Source organism: Musca autumnalis, unplaced genomic scaffold (assembly GCF_047663935.1).
Source record: "Musca autumnalis isolate F117 unplaced genomic scaffold, ASM4766393v1 scaffold_2, whole genome shotgun sequence".
NCBI classification, from domain to species: domain Eukaryota; kingdom Metazoa; phylum Arthropoda; class Insecta; order Diptera; family Muscidae; genus Musca; species Musca autumnalis.
The window spans coordinates 126,598,297-126,620,351 of NW_027411755.1; the positions used below are offsets into that span (position 1 = coordinate 126,598,297).

Below are 22,055 nucleotides of genomic sequence, written 5' to 3' on the forward strand. Positions count from 1 at the left end.
TATGGTTAAGTTCGTTCATTTCACGGAATAGTTCATTTGAACTAATTCGTTCATGAGCGACACAAATCAGAACATAAAACTGGAATAGTGTTCAGTTCTATTGACTTGCTTACATACTTACCGAGGTAGCCCGTTACAGAACATTTATCCTATTAGCAGTACATCCTTTCCTTAACAAGGTCTCTTCGACACCACGCTTTCCGATAATGTTGGTCTCTTGCTTACATATTTGTTTGAGTCTACAGTTCAAATGCCCATTTTAAAATTTGTTTCTGGAAGGGACTTTTAGAATATGGTCGGACCAATATAATCATTGTAACTCGATGTGTTTAACGATATCCGTTTCATTGAAGACTCGACAAATGATCTTTCCACTACTAAATCCGACAACATCACAATTTCTTGCCACATAAAAATTGTCCCCATTTCTAAACAGAATCGAGATCACCAACACACATCCGATGTTAATTAATTATCTTCCGTAAAAATTGGGTCAACCAATTATAGAAAATAAAATTGAAAACTATTTCTCAATGAATGAAGAATTTTAATTGAGTTTCAATAATGCAAAACACACAGACTGACAAGCAAACAGACAGCTGCTACATACAAACATATGTACGTTCCTTCGTAGTTATTGTATAAACTTCTCATCAAATGCAAAGATTAAAGATAACCCAGTTCCGATATCCAAGCAGAAAACAAATTTTTACACTTTGGCACTTCATAAGTGGGTGTCATGTTGCTGTTGTTGTTGTACTTGTCGAGTATGTAAGAAAATTGTTGCGATTGAAGTGAGGAAATCCAAAAATTTAGGAAACCAGCATCCAAGCAACCATGTGTACCATATGTGTGCGGCTTTTTTGTGCGGGTGCTGGTGTTTGGCAATGTTAACCGAAGGGAGATTTATAGGAACTCAATTGATATCATTGCTTAAATCTTTTTTAACTATGAGGCACATGGATTCCGGTGGAAAATGGCTGGGTGAATGAATATAGGAATGCATAATTTTTGGTGTTCTGTTGTATTGGGCCAACCAAACCAACGAACAGTTGTGGGCGAATGCAAATCAATTGAAAATTCAAACTTACAAAAAAAATCACTTGAATATAAATTAAATGAATTGCTAATATACAAACAATATGAGTCTATTCGCTAAAATCTACAATTTCTTATTGAGAAGTTTTTTTTTGGCCTTTATATAAGTTTGGTTGTACAGTACGGCAAAGAAATTTTCCTAGGGTTTATTTTTTAATTCAAAATAAGTTTGCAAATGTTTCCATCAACATGGATCTGATTGGGTTTAATACATTTTAAAATCTAGAAGCTAGAATTACAATAACAATTGCTACTACTACTATATGGCGCCCAACGTGGGGTATCAGCAATTTCGTTCCAAATGTTAAATTCTCTTGCGCACTTTAATAGGTATAATGGAACATTTGTTATCTAAGTCGAATAAAAATTTCATTGTTTTTCTGAGACTAAGCTGAGGCCATCCTCCGATTAGCTAAACTAAAATGTTTATTTAATTAAATAAAGAACATATTTTTCAAAAAACTGGAGTTTTGTAGAAATTTGTTTTAAGGTCGTAGATGCCGTTTTAGGCTCTGTATGACCTCTGACTTTATTTTCAGAATCAAAGTTCTCATATATTAAACATAACGGTACTTAATCCTAGATTTTGTTTACTTACAATCCGCAGAACTACAGCTGTTAATCAGCTGATCTACTTAACCTACTAACAGCAGGTACTCAATATTACTGTATTTAGTTCACATTGAGAGATTTATCACTACACCAACTCCTTAAAAAACGTTAAGTTTAACTGTCTCATTTTTCCATCATCTTTCAACATTTTTCCACCACACTGTTATAACCACAGACAATTTTATGCAACATTGCCAGACGTACTATTTTATAAACCAACATCTCCATCATGTAAAAAAATATGCAGCAGAGTGACTATATTTTATAAATACAGATGTTAAGCAATTGTGCTGAGGGCTAAACCAATAACAAAAAAAACTTCAAACAAATCATATACGCGGATTATTTGAATCATCACCAACACAAACCACTGATCATTGGATAAACCGAACCAACCAACTACCAGCACTTTTGTGGCTTTGCTATACATTTCTCGACAAACAATAAGACCTCAAATAATTCTTGCAAAAGCTGAACAGAAAATCTACTTGAAATATGCATAAATTCCATAACTCAAGTCATAATTTGCATTTAGTTCTGTTTATTCCAATGAACTTTGTTGGTAGTTCATCTTTTCCATTTCATCGTTGAAATGGCAATTTATTTTCAATGAGAATTTCTAGAGATTTGGCCAACGTTTCATGGCCATGAAGTGCAAATTTTTATTATTTATATCCTTTTAAAGATGTCAAAATGTTTAATTCCATAAATTCTTTGCATTGAATTCTGTTTTGAATACAACACCAAAATTTAAAATGTAAATATTTATTATTGGCAATAAACATTTACCAATTTGAAAAATATATAAAATGGTGTTGGAAAACAATTGAAAAAAAGTACATTGATTTCTAAATTCACTATTGGTACAAATTGAAATATGGAACTCTTCTGAGGCAGGTGATAACATTAATCGATCGACAAAATATATGAGGTTTTGGGAAAAATTGAAGGATATGCATATAAATAAAAACATACGTCCTTTTTATACACTAATATATACTATATAGAGGTCTCCGAGGCATGCTTCGAGATGGTATAATGACCACCATTTTATGGTGGGCGGTATAAAACTGTTTTAAAATGGATCTGAACATAATATTTTGTGGCATGTGTGATGCATATTTTTAGGCAATCATTTTTACTTGTAAAAACATATACGAGGGGCACTAAAAAACCTTTTTTGGAAAGTTTGACAGTTTTTAGCCTAAGCGTACTCAGGACAGTTTAACATACGACCATGTGTTGGGTTGTTTACAGTGACTTGAAAAATCACTTTGCAAAAAAATGAAATATACATGTGAACATTTTCGCCCGATAATTTTTTACAACTTTCGACGTGGATAATCACGACAGGAGAGCATCGATCAAATTAAATATTTGTATGTCGATAAAGGGACATTCTGTATCACTACGAAAAACTGGTTTAACGAATTCAATCGTGGCCGACACTCGCAACAAAACGAAGGTCGTGAGGGTCGCCCAAAATCGGCCATTGTGCCAGAAATCCAGCGAAAACTGTTCATGAAAGAAGACCTACGAAGCAAATGGTCGCCTGTTTCTTCGACAAAACTGACCCTCTGGCGACTATACGGCTTGGGAAATGTAGGACGGTTAATTCTGAGTGTTACACTACAATTTGTTTGCCTGAAGTCTCCTGAGGAATTCGAAAAACGAACAAGAAAAGACGAATCGTTCTGCATCATGAAAATGCGAGCTCTCACACATCGGTTCAAACCAGCGCCTGTTTGACCGGACAAAACGTGGAATTAATGGGTCATGCGCCGTACAGCCCTGACTGGGGTTCAATGACTTCTTCTGATTCCAGCACATCAAGAACAAAAGGCGTGTTCAACGATTTTCGTCGCCAGTACGAGTAGATGCTGTAACAGTGATCAAAAACCATGTTTTGGATGTGTCTCAATCAAGCCACTGTAAACAACCCAATACATGGTCGTATGCCAAACTGTACTGAGTACGCTTAGGCTAAAAACCGTCAAACTTTCCAAAAAAAGTCAAATGACTCCTGGCGACACTGCGTGTTGTTGTTAACCTGCAAAGCGTTCCTTTACCCCAAAAGGAACAGACCAAATATAATAAAACTTAATTTGTACGTTGGTTTTTGACATTGTTACCAGATCTATCATTTCCTTTACTTTTCTGTATAATTTGTTATGAGAGAGCAATTTAAACAGTTTCCTCCTTTCCCACATCTACCATTAAAACAGTAAAGGAACAAAGCTCTTAGAACTATTTGGAGGAGTCCACAATTTCAAACCAAGAAATATTATTAGTATATTAAATATTCACATAATTTCACTTCGTAACATTGAATACAATTTCAGAAATATAGGTGGCCTTGTATTTATGTGGACCGTATATGTAAAAAATTTAATTGGAAAATATTTTTTCTGGTACTTATCTGAAAATAATGTAATGACAAAATACATTGACCTATCAGAACTTAAATCGAAGTCAAAAGTCATTGCACAAATTCGAATCAGTTGAAAGATAGCGCTTTTTATACTTCGAAACTTTATACTTATTATTTTGAATTCATGACACCCAGAACATCAAGACAAAGCAACTCCATGAGAAGAAAACTAATTGGAAATAGTGTAAGGCGGTTAACAGCAATAGGTAATAATAGTGACCCGATATTTATCATTCTGTTCAATAAAAGGAACCAAGTCGTTCACTACGTTCCACAGTGGTCCCAAATCAAAATTTTGTGGCCAAAACTATTTCAACGTCCATTTTGTATTGAAATTAATTATTATTTATAATAAATGTGTACAAACAGCAATTCTTACGTTTTAACGACCAAAATGACCAAAAACTGCCAAAATTTGTTGAACAGGGTGGTCCCGTTGTGTGGGGCCTAAACCAAAACATTGACCTATGTTAATAATTTTTGGTACGAAGGATTCATATCTTCCAAGAGGTCAAAATACCAAATTTCAGCCGAATAGGTCATAAAGTGTCGCTAAAATCCACAAAATATATAAAATTGGACGGTACTTTCATGTGAGGGCTATGACAAAAAATGGACCTATTTTCAAAAAAATTATACATACTTGTTTTCTACACTCTGATACCCTTAAATATGAATTTTAAGAAAAATCGGTTGATAGATGTGGGTATTACCGTTCTATTTCAATTGGATACTGCGTACAGTCACAACAGATATTTACAAAAAATTCTCCCATCTTAAAATAGAAAAATCCACTTTATTTTAACTGTGGCAAATTTGAGCACGATTTGACTTCTGAATTTATTAGTACAGACCCCCTCCAATCTTTCAAATTCGATTTGGAGGTGGACATATTTGGACATTTTTTTAAAAGTTTAAGTATATTTAAAAAATATTTGTAAAAAAATAATTTTTAATATACATAAAAACATTGATTTTATTACGCTAATTTTACAAATTTCATCGTTCTTTTTGTAAATATTATGAAAGTACTCATTAACAGCTTCCCTATCCATAATAACTTTGGTCTCACTTCTGTATATTTATGCAACGACACAATACAGCAAAAATTGTATATTTTACAGCACAAAGTCTGTTTTATTTTTACATAAAAAAAGTGTCAACTTTGGTACTGCGCCAATCAACGAATACTAACGTTATTTACAAAAACTAATTATTTTCAGATGACTTGATGTGTTTTTTATTATTCTGTGCAAAAAAAAATTAAAATTTCGAAACTTTAAGAATAGGGTTTTGGCCAAAAATTTCCTGATTGAAACCTATGTGCGTTCGTTAGCTCATTTTTGTTCAATACTACATTTCAGTCTATTATTTGTTGTGAATATCGTCCATGCCTCTTCTCATCATCAATAACCGCTTTACCAGGCTTCAAGATAAGAAAATAAATATTTCATATATCCACTTTCCAATCACTACAAAAAAATATATTTTTTTATTTGAAAATTTCGCCTATTAGGGCGAAGATAATTTTTAATACTAATTTTAAGTAATTTCTCTTTGGAGTCGAGCTTAATGACCGATGATATTTTGCAAGTGAAAAAGGAAAGTCGAAGATTCCAACCCACACAATCACCATTATGTGAATCTTTCCTTTGAACCAGTTCGTACATGGACGGCACAAGAGAAATGGAAAGTTTTTTTTTCAATTTTCCCTTTCCCTTGTGTCGTTCATTAACGAACCGCTTCAAAGTAACGTTTCCGTGAAATGAACGAACGAAAGCAAGAGGAAAATGGGCCGGCCATACCGGCACAGGGAAAGGATCGAGAATGCCATCACCCATAACACGGGGCTCATTAACCAAATTTAAATGGAAGGTGCTTACACCTGGGAAGTTTTTGCGGATTCTGAAACTACAATGTTCATAGATGAGAAAGATCAAAAAAGAAAAAAAAAAATAAAAAAAGAAATAAATCGCGATTCACATTGACATTTTTAAGGGTTTTTTAGGTTTTCACGATTTCGCTTGGAAACCGCAAGTCCTATCGAAATGGGACTAACGAAAATGTTGTAGACAGTTTTCGCTACAACATTTTCTTTTGTCCCATTTGGATAGGACTTGCGGTTTCAAAGCGAAATCGTAAAAAACCTAAAAAACCCTTAAAAATATCAATTTGGATCGGGATTTATTAAAAAGCGCTCCGGCGATTTTTTTGTTTTTTGATTTTTCTTATCTATGAACATTGTAGCTTCAGAATCCGCAAAAACTTCCCAGGTGTAAGCACCTTCCATTTAAATTTGGTTCAAAAGCACTGTGATGGAGAAATAGAATATTTATATTGTGAACAAGAACAGGCTAGAAATACCATCTAACACCAACAACGACGCTTGTACGAGGGGACATCGAAATAGTCCCAGATATCTTATACATATATCACGAATACAAGCTGTTAAGAAACAAAGGGAAACATTATGAACGACTTATAAATTTGTCTAGAAACAAGTTTAAGGCATGACCGCCGATCTTTTTGACATATCTACCGTCGATAGCCCTTAGAGCCCTAATTACAAAGATATACATTTTGTGTTGCGGTAGTCCATACTTCCCGAGACATGGGCCTTCAAAGTTCCGCGAGTATCTATAATTTAATTTTGAAAGCCAACCAATATTGAAATCATATTATAAACTATAAGCTAGATTCTAATAATCATAATCTTTTTTTAAAACTTTCGTCTATGCAAAGACTCCAACACCGGCTAGGAAATAAAATTTCCTTTAAAAGTACAAGTTTTCGTGAGTGGTACTTACGGAATTTTGAAGGTCCATATTTCGGGAAGTATGGACTTCAGCAACACAAAATGAATATTGTTGCAATCAGAGCCCCAAAGGCTACCACTAGTACATATGAGAAGGTGATCCGCGATCAAGCCGTAAACTTGACTTAAGCAACATCAGGTAAATAAGTTCAGTCTGTTTTGCCGACAGAAATATACCCTCAGCCTCGGACCTAAAGAAAAAGATAAACACAATACTTCTGACGTCTATAGGGGTTTTTTTTGGCTTTTGTCAACGGAGAATACTGATGTCTGGTGTCCCTCCTAGCTCATGATGAGCATTGAAGTCCCCTCACACCAGACGGTTATTGCCTTCCAAATGCGAACTTATATCAGTCTCATAAAGTAGTTGATGTTTTAGTTTTTGTTGCTGATAATTCTCTTTACTGTTCGCAGCTGGTACTTTTTGTTAACTTTAACTACTTACAAATCAATGTACTAAATCATTATTTTAACAGGGGCATGTTATACGAAATAAGGCCACCAAAAGTAGATTTGTTATATTTTTCTATTGGAAATATACTTAATACAAATATTGCCGACCTTTAAAATGTAAAATACCTATGTTAAGGCACAAATTTCAAAACAGTCGCATTTCCGCCTGTGCAGAATTTTAATTGTCTCAAATTTTAAATGTTCTTGCAAAAAACATTATCACTGCACAGACTACTGACGTCATGACTCATGTATGTTCATAAGCTGATCACATTCCAAGCATGTTTGGATATAGCATTAAGCTTTCGTTTTCGTAATTCACAATTAAAATTTATTGCTACAGTTTAATTCAAATTAAGTATTTCTGCATGAAATTCGGAAGCAAAAGAAGAAGAAGACGCATAGAATTAAGAGTTGTCAAGATGAATTAATTGATATTTGTCAAACAAATGTACAAAGAACCAACAAGTAACCAAAAGGCTACTTGTGATACCCTACACGACAACCTACATGGTATTGATAAGTTCAGTTAAAGTTTATTGAGACTCATAAAAAACATACAATGCAACAAAGAATTTAAAGCATATACAAGTGAACTTAAAACTAGAATGTTTTTTTTTTTAAATTTTAGTATTTTGGGTGTATTAACAAATTGAAATTATGGTAAAAGTAATATTTTAATCATAGCAATTGCTAAATTATGCTTGTTCCCTGCATCCGCCATATGTTGTAGAGCTGTAGAGCTTTTTGTCTACAGATGTGTTCCTTAAAAACTACATTTAAATTTTTACCTTACAAACTAAAACAACAGAAAAAAACTAACCTCTGTGTATACCAGGAGTAGTGGATGCATAAAAAGATCTGCCAGGAATGTTGTTTCAATGCACCAAAATACCAATGGGTGACAAATAATTTGTATTTGTCCAACTCAAATTTTGTTCTGCACTGATTTCAAGCCCCGCTGTTCTTCTTAAAATATACAAAAAAAAAACCAATTTAATATTGCAGTTAAATTAAATATTTCGTCGACAGTTGGGTAACCCTCCGGGAAACCCACCTGGTATTCATTTAAAATATATTCATTTATCTCAATATTCTCCTATTAATACCAACCATAAGTTTTCCAATACAGTGAATGTGATGCTTCTTTAATTGCATTTCATTTATATTTTGAAAATATTATAACATTCGTAATGAACATTCAAAATTCTTCTAAATATAGCGCATATAACTGTCTGATGTATGGATAAAAAACCTCACAATGTCTTAACTAGTTCCACTTACAAAAGGGTACTCATTTACTCTGTCATATATGTATGTATGATCTACCCCACGCTCATCACAACAGCACAGCAATTAAATATCGTGACCTCAGCGAGGAGAGGGTGAGAAATGTTGATGACATGTTGTGCACACAAACTTTTTAGAATGACAAGCGTAAGTGTTAAGCAGTTTTCTATTATTTGAAATCACGTTCTACAACGGAAACATAACAATATTTTGGATAATTTTTGATCTGCTTTTACACAATTAGGCGCCACTGCTTATTACATTAAAAAAAAACACACAAAAGAATGTTTTTCTTTTTTTGGAATTACTAAATGTAGTGAACACACGCTAATGATGATCAGACGGACGAGCGAACCAACAAATAATTATAAAATATGGATGTGACCCAATTGTCCAAACAAAAGCGTACAATGTTTATGACTTCATAACTTTCTTGGTGTTCCTGTAATCACCACATAAGCACACATGGAAGGAAATTAAAATCTAAATTTCTAATTTACAAGCTGTAAAATTTTTTGTTTTCTTTTTAACGGTATAGGCAAATTGTGAAGGTAAATGGGTACAAATGTGTAATTTGTGGTAGAAACTCTATTAGAATTCTAAACATTTTGCATTGTTCAGTATTTAAATCTAAGGAAAATTGGTTTTGTTCTGCAAAATTCTTCCCACTAACATTTTTTGTATCCAGTCTAATTATAATAAAATAGCTGAAATAATACAGACGAAGATAATAATAATAATTGTTCCACAAACATCCCAGACGGGACAGGGGAGACTTCTCTCTCTCAGAGAAGTCTCCCGTGTCCCAGACGAAGACTGGACTTATATTGGTCCCTGTTTCGTTTTAAATAGACACTCACCTCCCCGAGCTGTCATCTGGGAAAATGGCTTAAAAATACGTTTAAGGTAGTGATCTAAAACGAGCAGCGTGTTCACTAATATAAACGTTAAAATTTTGGTTGGGCGCCAGCTTAGTTACCCTATATAACATCCTACTTTGAAAAAAAAAAAAAATAATACAAACACCTCTAACGTTAGGGACCCCTGCAAAAATTTAAAGACTATTTATAGAGAAGGTGCAGTTCACGCAATGGCAGGTTACCCTTTAAGACTGTCTTGCAGGAAATATGATGAATTGTTGCAACAACACCTAAATTTGACGGAAACACTGTATTATGGCTGCCATGATATAAAGTACGAGTTTGGTTGCGGAGGTTTGATTACCCGGAGGTTAAAACATCTGTTCCCGCCGGAAAGTGAAAATTCACGCTGGTAGGTGAAAGACTTGCTACAATTCGAATTAAAGAATTCTTGAACAGATGAGAGTGATATCTGTGCTCATTCTACCACCGAACACAAGGACGAGCAGATTAAAGATATATTTTTCGATCGCTTAGAAGGTGTTTAATATGAAAGTGTTTAATATGAGCAGATACCATAGGGCCTATCTCACAGTGCTCTTAACACTGGGTAAATCACAGAAAATGAGAACAGAAATATGAGAACTAATACGCTCACACATATTTGGACGTTAAGAGCGGAGCCCCTCTAACACTTCTGCTTTTCATGGGCCAGGCACCCGATTGGTAAAGCAAACCCACATTCGAGCCAAAAATCGCGGGTAGGACGTTCCAAAACGTTTGGGTCCAAATCCCATCCATCGCGATTCTCCCACAAAGCCGCCAACTGACAGACAATACCCGCGGTAGCCTCCGCACAGGCTCCATAGCCAAAGACTACTACAAGATGGACTCCAAACAGCCCGACACACGTAACCCTCCAACAATTTATCAGCATAAAGCATGCAAGACATAACCACCAAAAATTAAGAGAAGCAACATTGGAGCCGGAATAAGTGAATTGTGAGCAACGGTTAAGTCACTTTCGAACCCTGAAAAATAAAGATAGGACCTTAGTTAGATCTGAAGAGGTGCGCATGTTATTTCTATCGACACTTCGTCGAGCACCTCGGGACTGACAGGGCGAAGAGAAGAGCACTACGTCGCATTATATCACTTCATGCCGAGTATGAACCACCACAATTTACAATGGATAATGTTGCGAATGTCATCAGGAACGCCTAATCATCCAAATCGCTGGGCCATGTGATGTATTCTCCATGGTAATGCTGAAACAGCCGGATGTGCCGGGAGTCGAGTATCTCTCTAAAGTTCTCAACCTGTCGCTAGCCACCCCCATCGTTTCCGAAGTCTGGCAAATGGGCAGGGTGGTCCCGCTACTCAAGCCGGGCAATTATCCCATAAGGAAAATCGTCCAGACCGATTTCGCTTTTGTCGCCCGTTACAAATCCGCTTTACGCTTTTGACTTCCCCAGCGTCACAAATAGCTATCAAGTTGCCGATCATCAGCATGGGTTCCGTAAGCAGCACAAGCCGACAAGAGCTCTGCACGCCATCTCCACACATATTAGTCAAGGACTCAGCCAGAGCAAGCCGTGTGATAGAACAGTGATGGTGGAGCTCGATTTATCAAAAGCCTTTGATACTGTCAAGCACTCCATGCTGTTTGAGGACATCGAGCAGACAACCCCCCGGCCAAGTTTGAAACGTTGGATAATCAATCAGGAACATGAAGTCCAAGACCCGTAGAATAAAACAGGGAGATGTGCTAGGTGGGGTGATATCTCCGGAACTATTTAACCTCTTTCTCTCCTGAATTCCAACGCCTCCAGACGGCATTCAGAACGTAACGTATGCGAATGATTGTACGATCTTGGCGTCTGGTACCTTCCCTGGTGACATTTCTGAAAGGCTGAACTCCTATTTGTCTGATCTTACCACCTTTTTCTACCCGAGGAATATGCAAATATCCGCCACCAAATCTAAGGCCATTTTGTTCAGCACATGAACAGCAGAGGTGAGAACAGAGTTGAATGTCATGGTCAATGGTAGCAGAATTCCGACCACAAACTACCCAAAATTCTAGGGGTCACATTCTACACCATGCTTTTGTACCAGTGCCGTTCCGTCCGTTTAACACTTTTTTGCAGATAAAGAAACCTTGTTTACCACATATAACGATATAGGTCAGTCTGTGATAAGCTATGCGGCGCCAGTGTGGTCCGAGGATATAAGTGCAGCACCATGGAAAAATATTCAAACCTGTCAGAATGCCGCCCTGAGAACTACCACAGAGTGCCTTCTCATGTCTTCAGTGCAAAAATGAATTCAGAGAGCCGTGCCACGTCGGTAAGAATCCCAGACTCATGCCACACGCTTCCTTTCTCACTGTTCGTCCACTTAGTCCGCAAACTATCTGCAGCACGCTCCCGTGGTATTGCACTGCGCCGCTTAACAAGCGCCCGAGCCAATTATCATCAGCCAAATGCAACCCACGCTTCGTTCTCACTTCCAGATCAAATGGCGCCAAGTAAAACCAGTACAGTGCTTCCGTGGATATAGGCACACATGCTTACATTGCTACACTTTTACACGCCAAAAACTTCCTCCAAACCAAAACAGACTCAGCTCCGGTATAGCATGGAGCTGCCACATATTGCACAGGCAACAAATAGCTTAACATATATGGTAATCACAGAGCGCCTGCTCAAGCCCCAGTAAGTCCTCAAGACCCTTCTGACCATACCAGAAACAGCTCTCAACTTATCAATCGATCAAAATATGACAGAAATACAAACTCTCAGCCATAGTTATGCCCAGGTACTTGACCTGACTAACATACCGTTACCATGTTCACCCGAAGGAATGTGGGAAGGCGACAATGGTCCAACCTGCATTTCAGCACCGTTTTATCACTAGCCACCGTAACATCCACTTGGTCGCTTCAGATCCCCACAATACGCATTGCCTGCTCACCAAGACGTTCCAGCTCGACACGAGTCTCACCTTCAATCATAATAAGCTGGTAATCAACACATCATTAGGTGCGAAATAAATGGACCCTAGATGGATTCTTGAGGGCAGCCTCGGTTCACATCTGCCCCGACCGTCTCAACGGCTCACATGACACAACCTCTTCTTCCACTAAAATATCTAGAACAGGAAGACATCCACAAGCCCATCGGACCTCCACCTTCGATAAAACCAAACTTCTCTCCCGATCAGGCGTCTTAAGTCAATTTGAAGATTTGCAAGTTAAAATATCAAAAAGTTGTGCTGTTTTTGTATGTGTGCTCAAATGTTAGTGACATAAGTCTGCTCCGTTTTGCCTCTAACATGAAGTGAAATAATGGGACCACATCAGTACGCCAACCCAAGGGGAGCAGATCGACACCTACCACATTTTTATCAATAATATAGTAGCTTTCTACAATCTCTTACGTACAAAGCTATTCCAAATCTGAATTTCATTTACACCTGTCATTTATTTTGGCCAATACTAAGACTCTTGAAAACCCGTTTAATCGAACGTTGACTTGAATATCCCTATACACTAAATGGTTGGACATCGTCCCAGAAAGAAATTACCACTTATTTTGATCACTTTAATAACTTATCGATAAAGCCTCCTTCATTTTCCATTTTGTGTTTGGTAATCTCACAACAGTTTGAATTAAACGTATTTTTTTCTCCTCCATAATTTATCTAAGAACAATTTTAATTTTATTTTTAAACATTACTTAAGTCTCTGTTGTTGTTTTTTTATTTACATATCAGCGTTTTAATGCAATAATTAATGTTTTTCTCTTTTTTTCTTTTCGTTACAGATAAATGGCTCGGCTTTGGCTCTGGACACAACGCTCAGAAGTAAACAAACGAAGAAAATTGAAATAAAACAAAATAAAATATTTCGAAAACATATCACTAAAGTCAAGAGTTAGGGTATACGATTCACACTGGTAGTCTAACTTAAAAAATAATTTATTACTATAAAAAATAGTTTATAACGTCAACCCCATAAGAGTCACATTTAAATTTCATCATCTCTCTCAGGAACGGGAAGACGTAAGACGACATGTTCTTACGTCTTCCCGTTCCATTGATTGATGGGGCACAAACATCCTGCGTTACCTATTGACAGACTACATTGCTATCGCATTGTTCACTGTCGTTCTACAGAAGTCGATTTTTGTGTTGAAAGGTCGAACATTTAAATTCGATTTCGGCTTTATTAGGAACATCTTTTCTTCAGGCCTGACGACACTAAATTGTGAGGTATGGAATTGCATTAACTTGAGCTTTACATCGAAGTTTTCGTGTTCGCCTTCTGCGTTTACCGTCCATTGTCGCAAAAGACTTAGCCAGCGCACCCTTTATAATTTGAAACGTTAACTCATGACCATACAATAGGACAAAACGCAAAATAGCAACTGTATTCTGGGACAACAACTAAACAAAAGTAAAGGAATACAACAAATTAACAAGAAATGCCAAAAGCAATTCCTGTAAACTTTTCTGTGAACAGGTAGATAGCGTAAATGACGTCTCTAAAACCAATAAGTTTCTGTCCAAAACTCATACACAACCCGAGCTAATGGTTGATGAAATGGGAAAAAATATGGAAACAACCGAGGAAACCCTAAGCCTTCTGATGAGAACACACTTCCCGTCGAGCACTACAGCTCACACAGTGTCATCGATGGAGAATGTTTATACATCAGAAGAACAGCTAAAATAGACAACTTGATGGTTAAAGAAGCAATAATGAGCTTCTCACCATACAAAGCAGCGGGTCCAGACCAGATCTTCCCGGCCTTACTTCAAAGGGAAGTGGACTATATTTCATCCAAACTGGCTGAGATCTTCAATGCTTGTTTAAAATTTGAGTATACTCCAATAGCCTGACAAGCGGCAAGGGTAGTCTTTATTCCCAAGCCTGGCAAGGCAAGTTACGCAATGCCAAAAGCTTATCGCCCGATAAGTTTAACCTCATTCTTGCTCAAGACTATGGAACGCACAGTCGACACCATGATAAAGAGAAAAATTCCTAACGATATCCTTAACTACAAACAACATGCATGCGTAAAAGGCAGATCAGTGGAAACCGTATTACATGTGGTAGTACACCATATAGAGAGAACCTTCGAAATAATGATGTGTACACTATCTGTATGCATCGACATCGAAGGCGCTTTCAACAACGTCAGCACCGATACGCTGATCCACTCCTTAGACGAGTTGAAGGTGGACAGGGCCTTGAGGCACTGGATAAACTCAAGCTGCGCGCTACATGACGTAATAAAAAGGGAAAAAGTTGGCCAGGGGACACCACAGGAGGATTTTGTCACCTTTTCTATGGGTCAGTTAAGTACCTGGGAGAAATCCTGAACAGAAAACTGTAATGGAAAGACAACATTTAGGAAAGAGCTAATAAAGCTAGAATCTCCCTTCGACTACCGGATCATAACACGATCCTCCAGGCCGAAATCCGAGTGATTACAGAGTGTCTGAACTGACACAAAGCCAATCACCGTAAACATCCTAACGGTCAGTAAAGCTGCAATAAAAGCTATAACAAGCAAGACAGTAAAATCAAAAACTGTATTGCAGTGTAAAAAGTCAATTAACGACTATTCCCATCATGGTTCGGTTAACATTATATGGGTACCAGGACATGCAGGGATTAGGGGTAACGAGATAGCTAACTCCTTAGCAAAATGCGCTAGGGAGCAAACTACGATAAACCCAGGTAACGCTAAAGCTGAAAACAGATACAACGTTTGATTAAAGTTTTGCGTTGGGCGTCGAGAAAAAAACAACAACAACAGGGCGACGACGACACCAAAGTCCAGCGTTTATCTGTTTGTCGGCATATATTTCAAATGAATTTGAATTTTTCGGCATCATGCCCAACAGTGTAAAAACGGCCAAAACGACACAAAACTTTACCCAAACGTTGTATCTGTTTACAGCTTAAGCCTTTAAAAGCGGCGCGTTTAGAGTTAAAGGCATGGGCAAAGTTGATGATTAAAAAGACATTAGCAGACTGACAGGAATCCTTACGGGGCACCTGAGGCTAAAAGGCTGTGCAGAAAACAGCGAATGTAGAGCATGCGGGAAGACAACGAAACGTTGGAACACTTTGTCTGTCTCTGACAAGCCTTCGCGACTCTGAGAAACCAACACCTAGGTTACGATACTATGTATAAGGTAACTCAACCAAATTAGGGCAAGCGAGTATAAAAACTTAAGAGATTATATAAATGGGACAGATTTTCTAAAATGATACCTTTTTTAAATAATAACAAGCAATAATCTTCTTCCAGAATTCCGAATTTTTAGAGCGCACAACAGGCCTACTCTGGCTTAAGTGTATGTCCATACGGATATGTGGCGATTTTTATATTGCCCCTCTTTTTAATCTAACCTAACCTAGCTCATGCGACCATCGACTTTAATAGAAAAGTAGAAAGACTAAAGACTAAGACTAATGAACGTAGGTAGTGTGTGAATCGCCTTCCCCTCTTTAGGGATGTAGGTCACCTTTATCTCTTTCGATAGACCGGGAATATGCGAAAGGCGCAGACAGGCCATAAAAATCTCGTCAGCATCTTCAACACCGACTCCATTTGCATAATTAAGCATTTCTATATAGCTCTATGCCACCCGGTCCCGGTGACTTATAAAGTTGAAAGCTGCTAATCACCCATAGAAGTCTTGGAAGACTAGAAAATATATCTATCAACTGTTCATCCTCTTCAGTGCAGGTTTGATTACCCAGCAAAAAAATTATTACAAATGTCCTTACTAACCAAATATTCTAACAATGTCGAGAGAAATGAGTAGTTATTTTTGTCCAGTTATCTTTTGGTATTAACGGTCGTAACTACTTATTTACAACTCATTTTAGCGGCAAAAAAAACTACTTACATATGTATGTATGTCGTGTGACATACGCTTGTTAAAATAATAGATAAGTAAAGGCATTTGTAATAAGTTTTTTTGCTGGGTGAGGCTTGCTGTAGGCAAGTTCGGCGAACCGGGAAAGTGAATCCTTGATAGCAGATCCGTAAATAGTATCTTACGAAACTTGTCGCTTCATTAACTCCCTCTATAGATTCACTAAAACCACAACCACAACCCACATTAGGCCGGGGCGATTTGTATGGAAGGAAAAAAGTGATAGTGGGCGCCTGGAGTTTTTGATTCTTGGGATTGTACTGAGCAAAAAAGTCCACTAGACCATATGTCTACGGTGAAAATCGAGCCCCCGGATTTTGACTTGAAATTTTTTTCAAGGATATTTTGGCCAAACCATATCTCAGAAACTTGACCTATTCTGAAAATTTCCTTTTGCGTTCTTAGTACACTCACCTAGGGCTTTCATCTCCAAAAGGAAATTTCCACCCACTGACTTTGAGTCAAATTTTGTAGCACAGTGTAATTTATCGATATTTTCCGAAAAATGTGCACTTTCTCGGGGCCATAACTGCCTGAAGGAGCGTTCCAATGCTTTTGCGATGTACTAGAGAGCTCTTAATTATTGTCTTGGCTACAATTTTTGTCTTTGTGTTGGATCGAAAATCTCAGTGGTTTGGCTGTTACATACATGCCAAAATATCCAAAAAATCTTGAAAAGAAACTTCAAGTCAAAATCCGGGGGCTCGATTTTCACCGTAGACATATGGTCTAGTGGACTTTTTTGCTCAGTACAATCCCAATAATCAGAAAATCCAGGCTCCCGTGGTGGTGTTCAAATCGCCCCACCCTAACATACATATATGCATCCCAATCAGTGCGGAGCTTCGTCTCATTGGCTTTATTATAGAAGAATTAAATTAAGGTTGTTTATAGCAACTATACACGTTCTCACCTTGTCCACATTCGAGGCGGAGTATAGGTCAGATTTCTAGACTTGGACGATGTCGATATCTAGGGTCGAGAGAGTTTGCGGGAGCAGCTTTGCAATAATGCAGCTTTATCTTGCTGTTTCCGTCCTATAACTTCTGTAAATACCAAATATTGTCGGTAGTTAGGAACCAAAATGAAGATGGCGCTAGAACTTACTTGACCTTTGAATCCAACGTCGATATTCACCGTCAACGCAAATCGGCCCCAAGCACTGCCTTATCTGCTTGCGCAAGTACCCATGCTTCGGAGCCATACATTAACATGGGTAGTATCAGCGTTTTGTATAGTGTTATTTTTGTTTGACGAGATGTGGTTTTGTTTTTAAATTGCTTACTTAATCCATAGTAGCATCTGTTGGCCAATACAATTCTTCTTATTTCACAACTGATGTTGTTTGTTGTGTTTATGGCAGTGCCGAGGTAGACGAAGTCTTTAACTACCTCAAAATTGTAGGTACCAACTTCCACAGTTGGTCCGAGCTCTATGGACGCTTTGCGCGTCGACACCATCAATTTGGTCTTTTCGCCGTTTACCGCCAGACCCACTTTCGCAGATTCTGCTTCGACCTTCATAAAGGTATCAGTTACTTCCTTTACTGATCGTCCCATGATGTCTATGTCATCAGCATAGGCAAGTAACATGTGGCTATTGGTGTAAATTGTGCCATTTCTTTTGACATTTGCATCTCGTATTACCTTTTCCAGCAAAATGTTGAATAGGTCACACGAAAGGCTGTCTCCTTGTCTGAAACCTCTTTTGGTACAAAATTCTTCGGAGAGGTTCTTTCCAATTTTAACTGAGGACCTAGTATCAGTTAAAGTCAACTTACAAAGCCGGATGAGCTTTGCGGGGATACCAAATTCAGACATTGCCTGGAATACCTTTGATCGGAGGGGACTGTCGAATGCTGCTTTATAATCGACAAAAAGGTGAAATGTGTCGATCTGCATCTCTTGGGTCTTCTCTAGGATTTGCCGCAGGGTAAATATCTGGTCAATGGTGGACTTGCCAGGTCTAAAGCCACATTGGTATGGTCCAATTATTTCGTTGACCATTGGCTTTAGTCGTTCGCACAATATCCCTGACACTATCTTATATGCAATAGGGAGAAGACTTATGCCCCTATAGTTGGAGCATACAGTCTTATCTCCTTTCTTGTGGACGGGACATAGGATGCTCAGGTTCCAATCGTCGGGTACGCGTTCTTCCTGCCAGATGGTGCTAACTAGCTGATGCATACACCTTATCAGCGCGTCGCCTCCGGTTTTAAACAGCTCGGCTGGTAAGCCATCGGCTCCTGCTGCTTTATTATTCTTCAGCCGGTTGATTGCTGTTTTCACCTCATCTTGGCCGGGCGGTATACATTCTATACCATCTTCTGGGATTGGATCTGTGGTATCATCGTCTTCGCTACTATTGGATACCAGCAGATTGGAGAAATGTTCCTTCCATATCCTGAGCACGCTATCTGTATCTGTTACCAGATTACCTTGCTGGTCTCTACAGGAGGATGTGCCTATACCAAAGCCATCTGTTTGATGTTTCACTATTTGGTAGAATTTTCGGACTTCATTCTGGCTCCGGTACATCTCGATTTTTTCACACTCCCGCTTTTCCATTTCTCTCTTTTTCTTGCGGAAAAGACGTTTCTCTTCTCTCCTTTTCTCCCGATATCTCTCTCGTGCGCTACTGCTTTATTTGCAACGTTTAGACGGGTACGTACCTTTGCTGCAACAAGGTAGTGGTCCGAAGCAATGTTTGCGCCTCGGAACGATCGTACATCCAACACGCTGGATGAATGTCTTCCATCTATTACAACATGATCAATTTGATTACTTGTTCTTTGATCTGGAGACAGCCAGGTGACCTTATGAATATCGAGATGATTAAATCTGGTACTGCTAACTACCATGTTTTTTGCAGCTGCAAAGTCTATCAGCCTCATACCATTGTCAGATGTTTCACTGTGGAGACTGAATTTCCCGACTGTTGGGCCAAAGATATTATCCTTTCCAATTTTGGCATTAAAATCGCCTAGAATGATTTTAATGTCATGGACAGGGCAACGGTCATATGTTTCTTCTAAGCGCTCGTAAAATATATCTTTGGTCTGTTCGTCCTTTTCTTCAGTGGGAGCATGAGCGCAAATAAAGCTGATGTTGAAGAATTTAGCTTTTATTCGAATTGCAGCAAGTCTTTCATTCACTGGGGTGAAGCTGGATACCAGATGTTTTAGTCTCCGACTAACTACGAATCCGCAACCAAACTCATGCTTTACGTCATGGCAGCTATAATACAGTGCGTCACATTTAGGTGATGTTGTGACGCCTTTCCCAATCCATCGTATTTCCTGTATGGCAGTAATATCGGCCTTGTACTTTTCAAGTAGGTCTGCCAATGCGAAGACTGCACCTTCTCTATAAAGAGTGCGAACATTCCAGATGCAGATTCGCAGATCAAGGTCCTTAAAACGTTTGCGGGGTTCGTCAACTTTAGAGGGGTTTGTTTTTCTTTTCTTTCGTTTTTTCATAGTAGGATGTTTTTTCTAGGGGAGGGTTACTAACCCGACGCCCAAACCCAAGTTTTTAACGTTCTTATGGGTGAACGCGCGGCACACTTTAGCTTACTACCTTTAACGGGTGTTGAAGACAGTTCCCCAGGTGACACCACGGGGAGGCCAGTGTCCACTTGAGATGAAAGAGGGACCAAGATAAATCCTGGGCTTTGCCATGTTAAAGCCGTTCAAGACCGTTGCTTGGTATCATTCATCCCCTATATGAAAAATAACGATATAAAAATACAGAAATGCCAAAACTGCATTCCCTGGTAAAAGAAAGATGTTAAAGACCTCCACCCGATGTTGTTTACAAATGTAAATGAGCGGCTTTTAGTAACGCTCAAATCAAAATATCTTCTTTTAAGAAGAGCGCTAAAAGTCAACGCTTTGCATATAAAGAAAGAAATTTAAGTAAACAGTATTTTTTATTTTGTTTTATTACGTTTCTTTTGTTTTCTTCATCTTTTTTTTTGTGAAAAAAAAAACATTTAATTGATAAAAAAGAGTTATATTTTTTGTAATATAACGTCCAGCAGCTATATAGCGCTACAGAGCTACAACAACAAAACAAGAAAAACAACAATGGGAATTTATCTGAATTTTAAAAACAAAAACCCAACAACAATAACAGCAACGAAACAAACGACGAATGTGTGATGTGAAGAATCAGAGGAAGACAACAGTACAAGTAAACAACAACAAAATTATGGTGAGCAGCAGCAGCAACAACAATAGCACAAACATCGATTCCAATCACCAAAAGTGAAGCGTACAAATAGTTTTCTTAAGGAACTCGAACGGATAAGACTGAATTTCGTGTTTTCGAATATAAGCGCGGACGGATTGCGGTTGTGTGTTTCGTTTTTTGTTTTCAATTTCTTACTCATTTTATTAATTCAAATTCCATTCTCTTTTAACTAAAATTGAAACGCAACAACGTATCAATAAAAAACAACAATAAAAATCAATTCAACAACAACAACAAAAATAATCAATCAAATAACCATAAAAAAGTCAAGAACAATTCAAAATGAAAATCCAATACAACAAAATGTAATTCCAATGTGATTATCTTTCAGAATTTCACTTTATACCTCTGTGTATAGGTGTTTGAGTGTACGTGTTGTACGTGTGAGTCTCTGCCTGCCTATCTCATTCACTCTTCCGTATTGATGATTGAATGATGTTTAATAAATAAAAATATGTGATTTTTTTATAAAAAATTAAAATAAAGAAATAAAAGTGCAATATATTTATGTAAAGTGATTACAAAGTGATCTATAAACAAAATTTACATAGTAAAAAATATTTAACACAAAGTCAATATTAAATGAATTTACCACGACATCTGAGACCGCCAAAGAGTAGGCGTGTTCCAAGTCTACACAAAATGGATTTACCACTTTTACTGTTATTGGGATTATGGATATCAAACACCATCATTGGATGTACAGCAAGTAAGTACAATTTAGTTCTAATAGTTATAATATTTGATACATCATAAAAAAGTGGATTTTTGGAGGAAAAATGGAGAATCAACTTTGATAAAAACCTTTAATAGAAAAATTGTCTTTTCGCTGAAATTAAAAAAAAAAAACGGAAAATCGGACTTTTAAAATGCTCCCTCCCAAAACAAATGTAGCCCTTTCACAATTATTGCGATATCCCGCGTGCAATACTGATTATGATGATTTAATTCTGGCATATTTGTCTCTGGGGCATATGGAGACGTTGTAAGGATTAGTAGACTTTCAGGACTGCTATTATTTCTCTCATTGCGGAAATTGTAATCCAAACAGTGCAAGGACTAAGCTGAGATTCGTATTCAATGTCTGTAGTGCCTCAGTTTGTTTGATATGTTGCACCTAAGCTCCCAAAAGATATTCAATCATGAAAAAAATTCCGTGCGGAATTTGTTCTCTTTCCCCAATTTGACAATTTTTTTATTTTGATATTTATGTCCAAAAAGGGAATATTATTTTTGTCGATTCGGCGTGAATATTCCAAAATTAAGTGATTCTGGCAGTT

The 22,055-nt window shown here is 37.5% G+C and overlaps 1 protein-coding gene across 50 annotated transcripts in view; it reads left to right on the plus strand.

Moving 5' to 3' along the window:
- The window catches only part of Pvr (PDGF- and VEGF-receptor related), a 315,628-nt gene that overhangs the window by 226,481 nt on the left and 67,092 nt on the right, over nt 1-22,055 (plus strand). For 20 of the 50 annotated variants that reach the window (XM_073969231.1, XM_073969237.1, XM_073969244.1 and 17 more), the window contains exon 2: nt 21,107-21,484. In XM_073969231.1, coding sequence (XP_073825332.1) covers nt 21,358-21,484 — 127 coding nt within the window. In that variant the 5' untranslated portion in view covers nt 21,107-21,357. Of the gene's footprint in view, nt 1-20,770; nt 21,485-22,055 lie in introns of those variants that run through there. The other 30 variants (XM_073969224.1, XM_073969227.1, XM_073969265.1 and 27 more) reach the window with 8 other exon arrangements.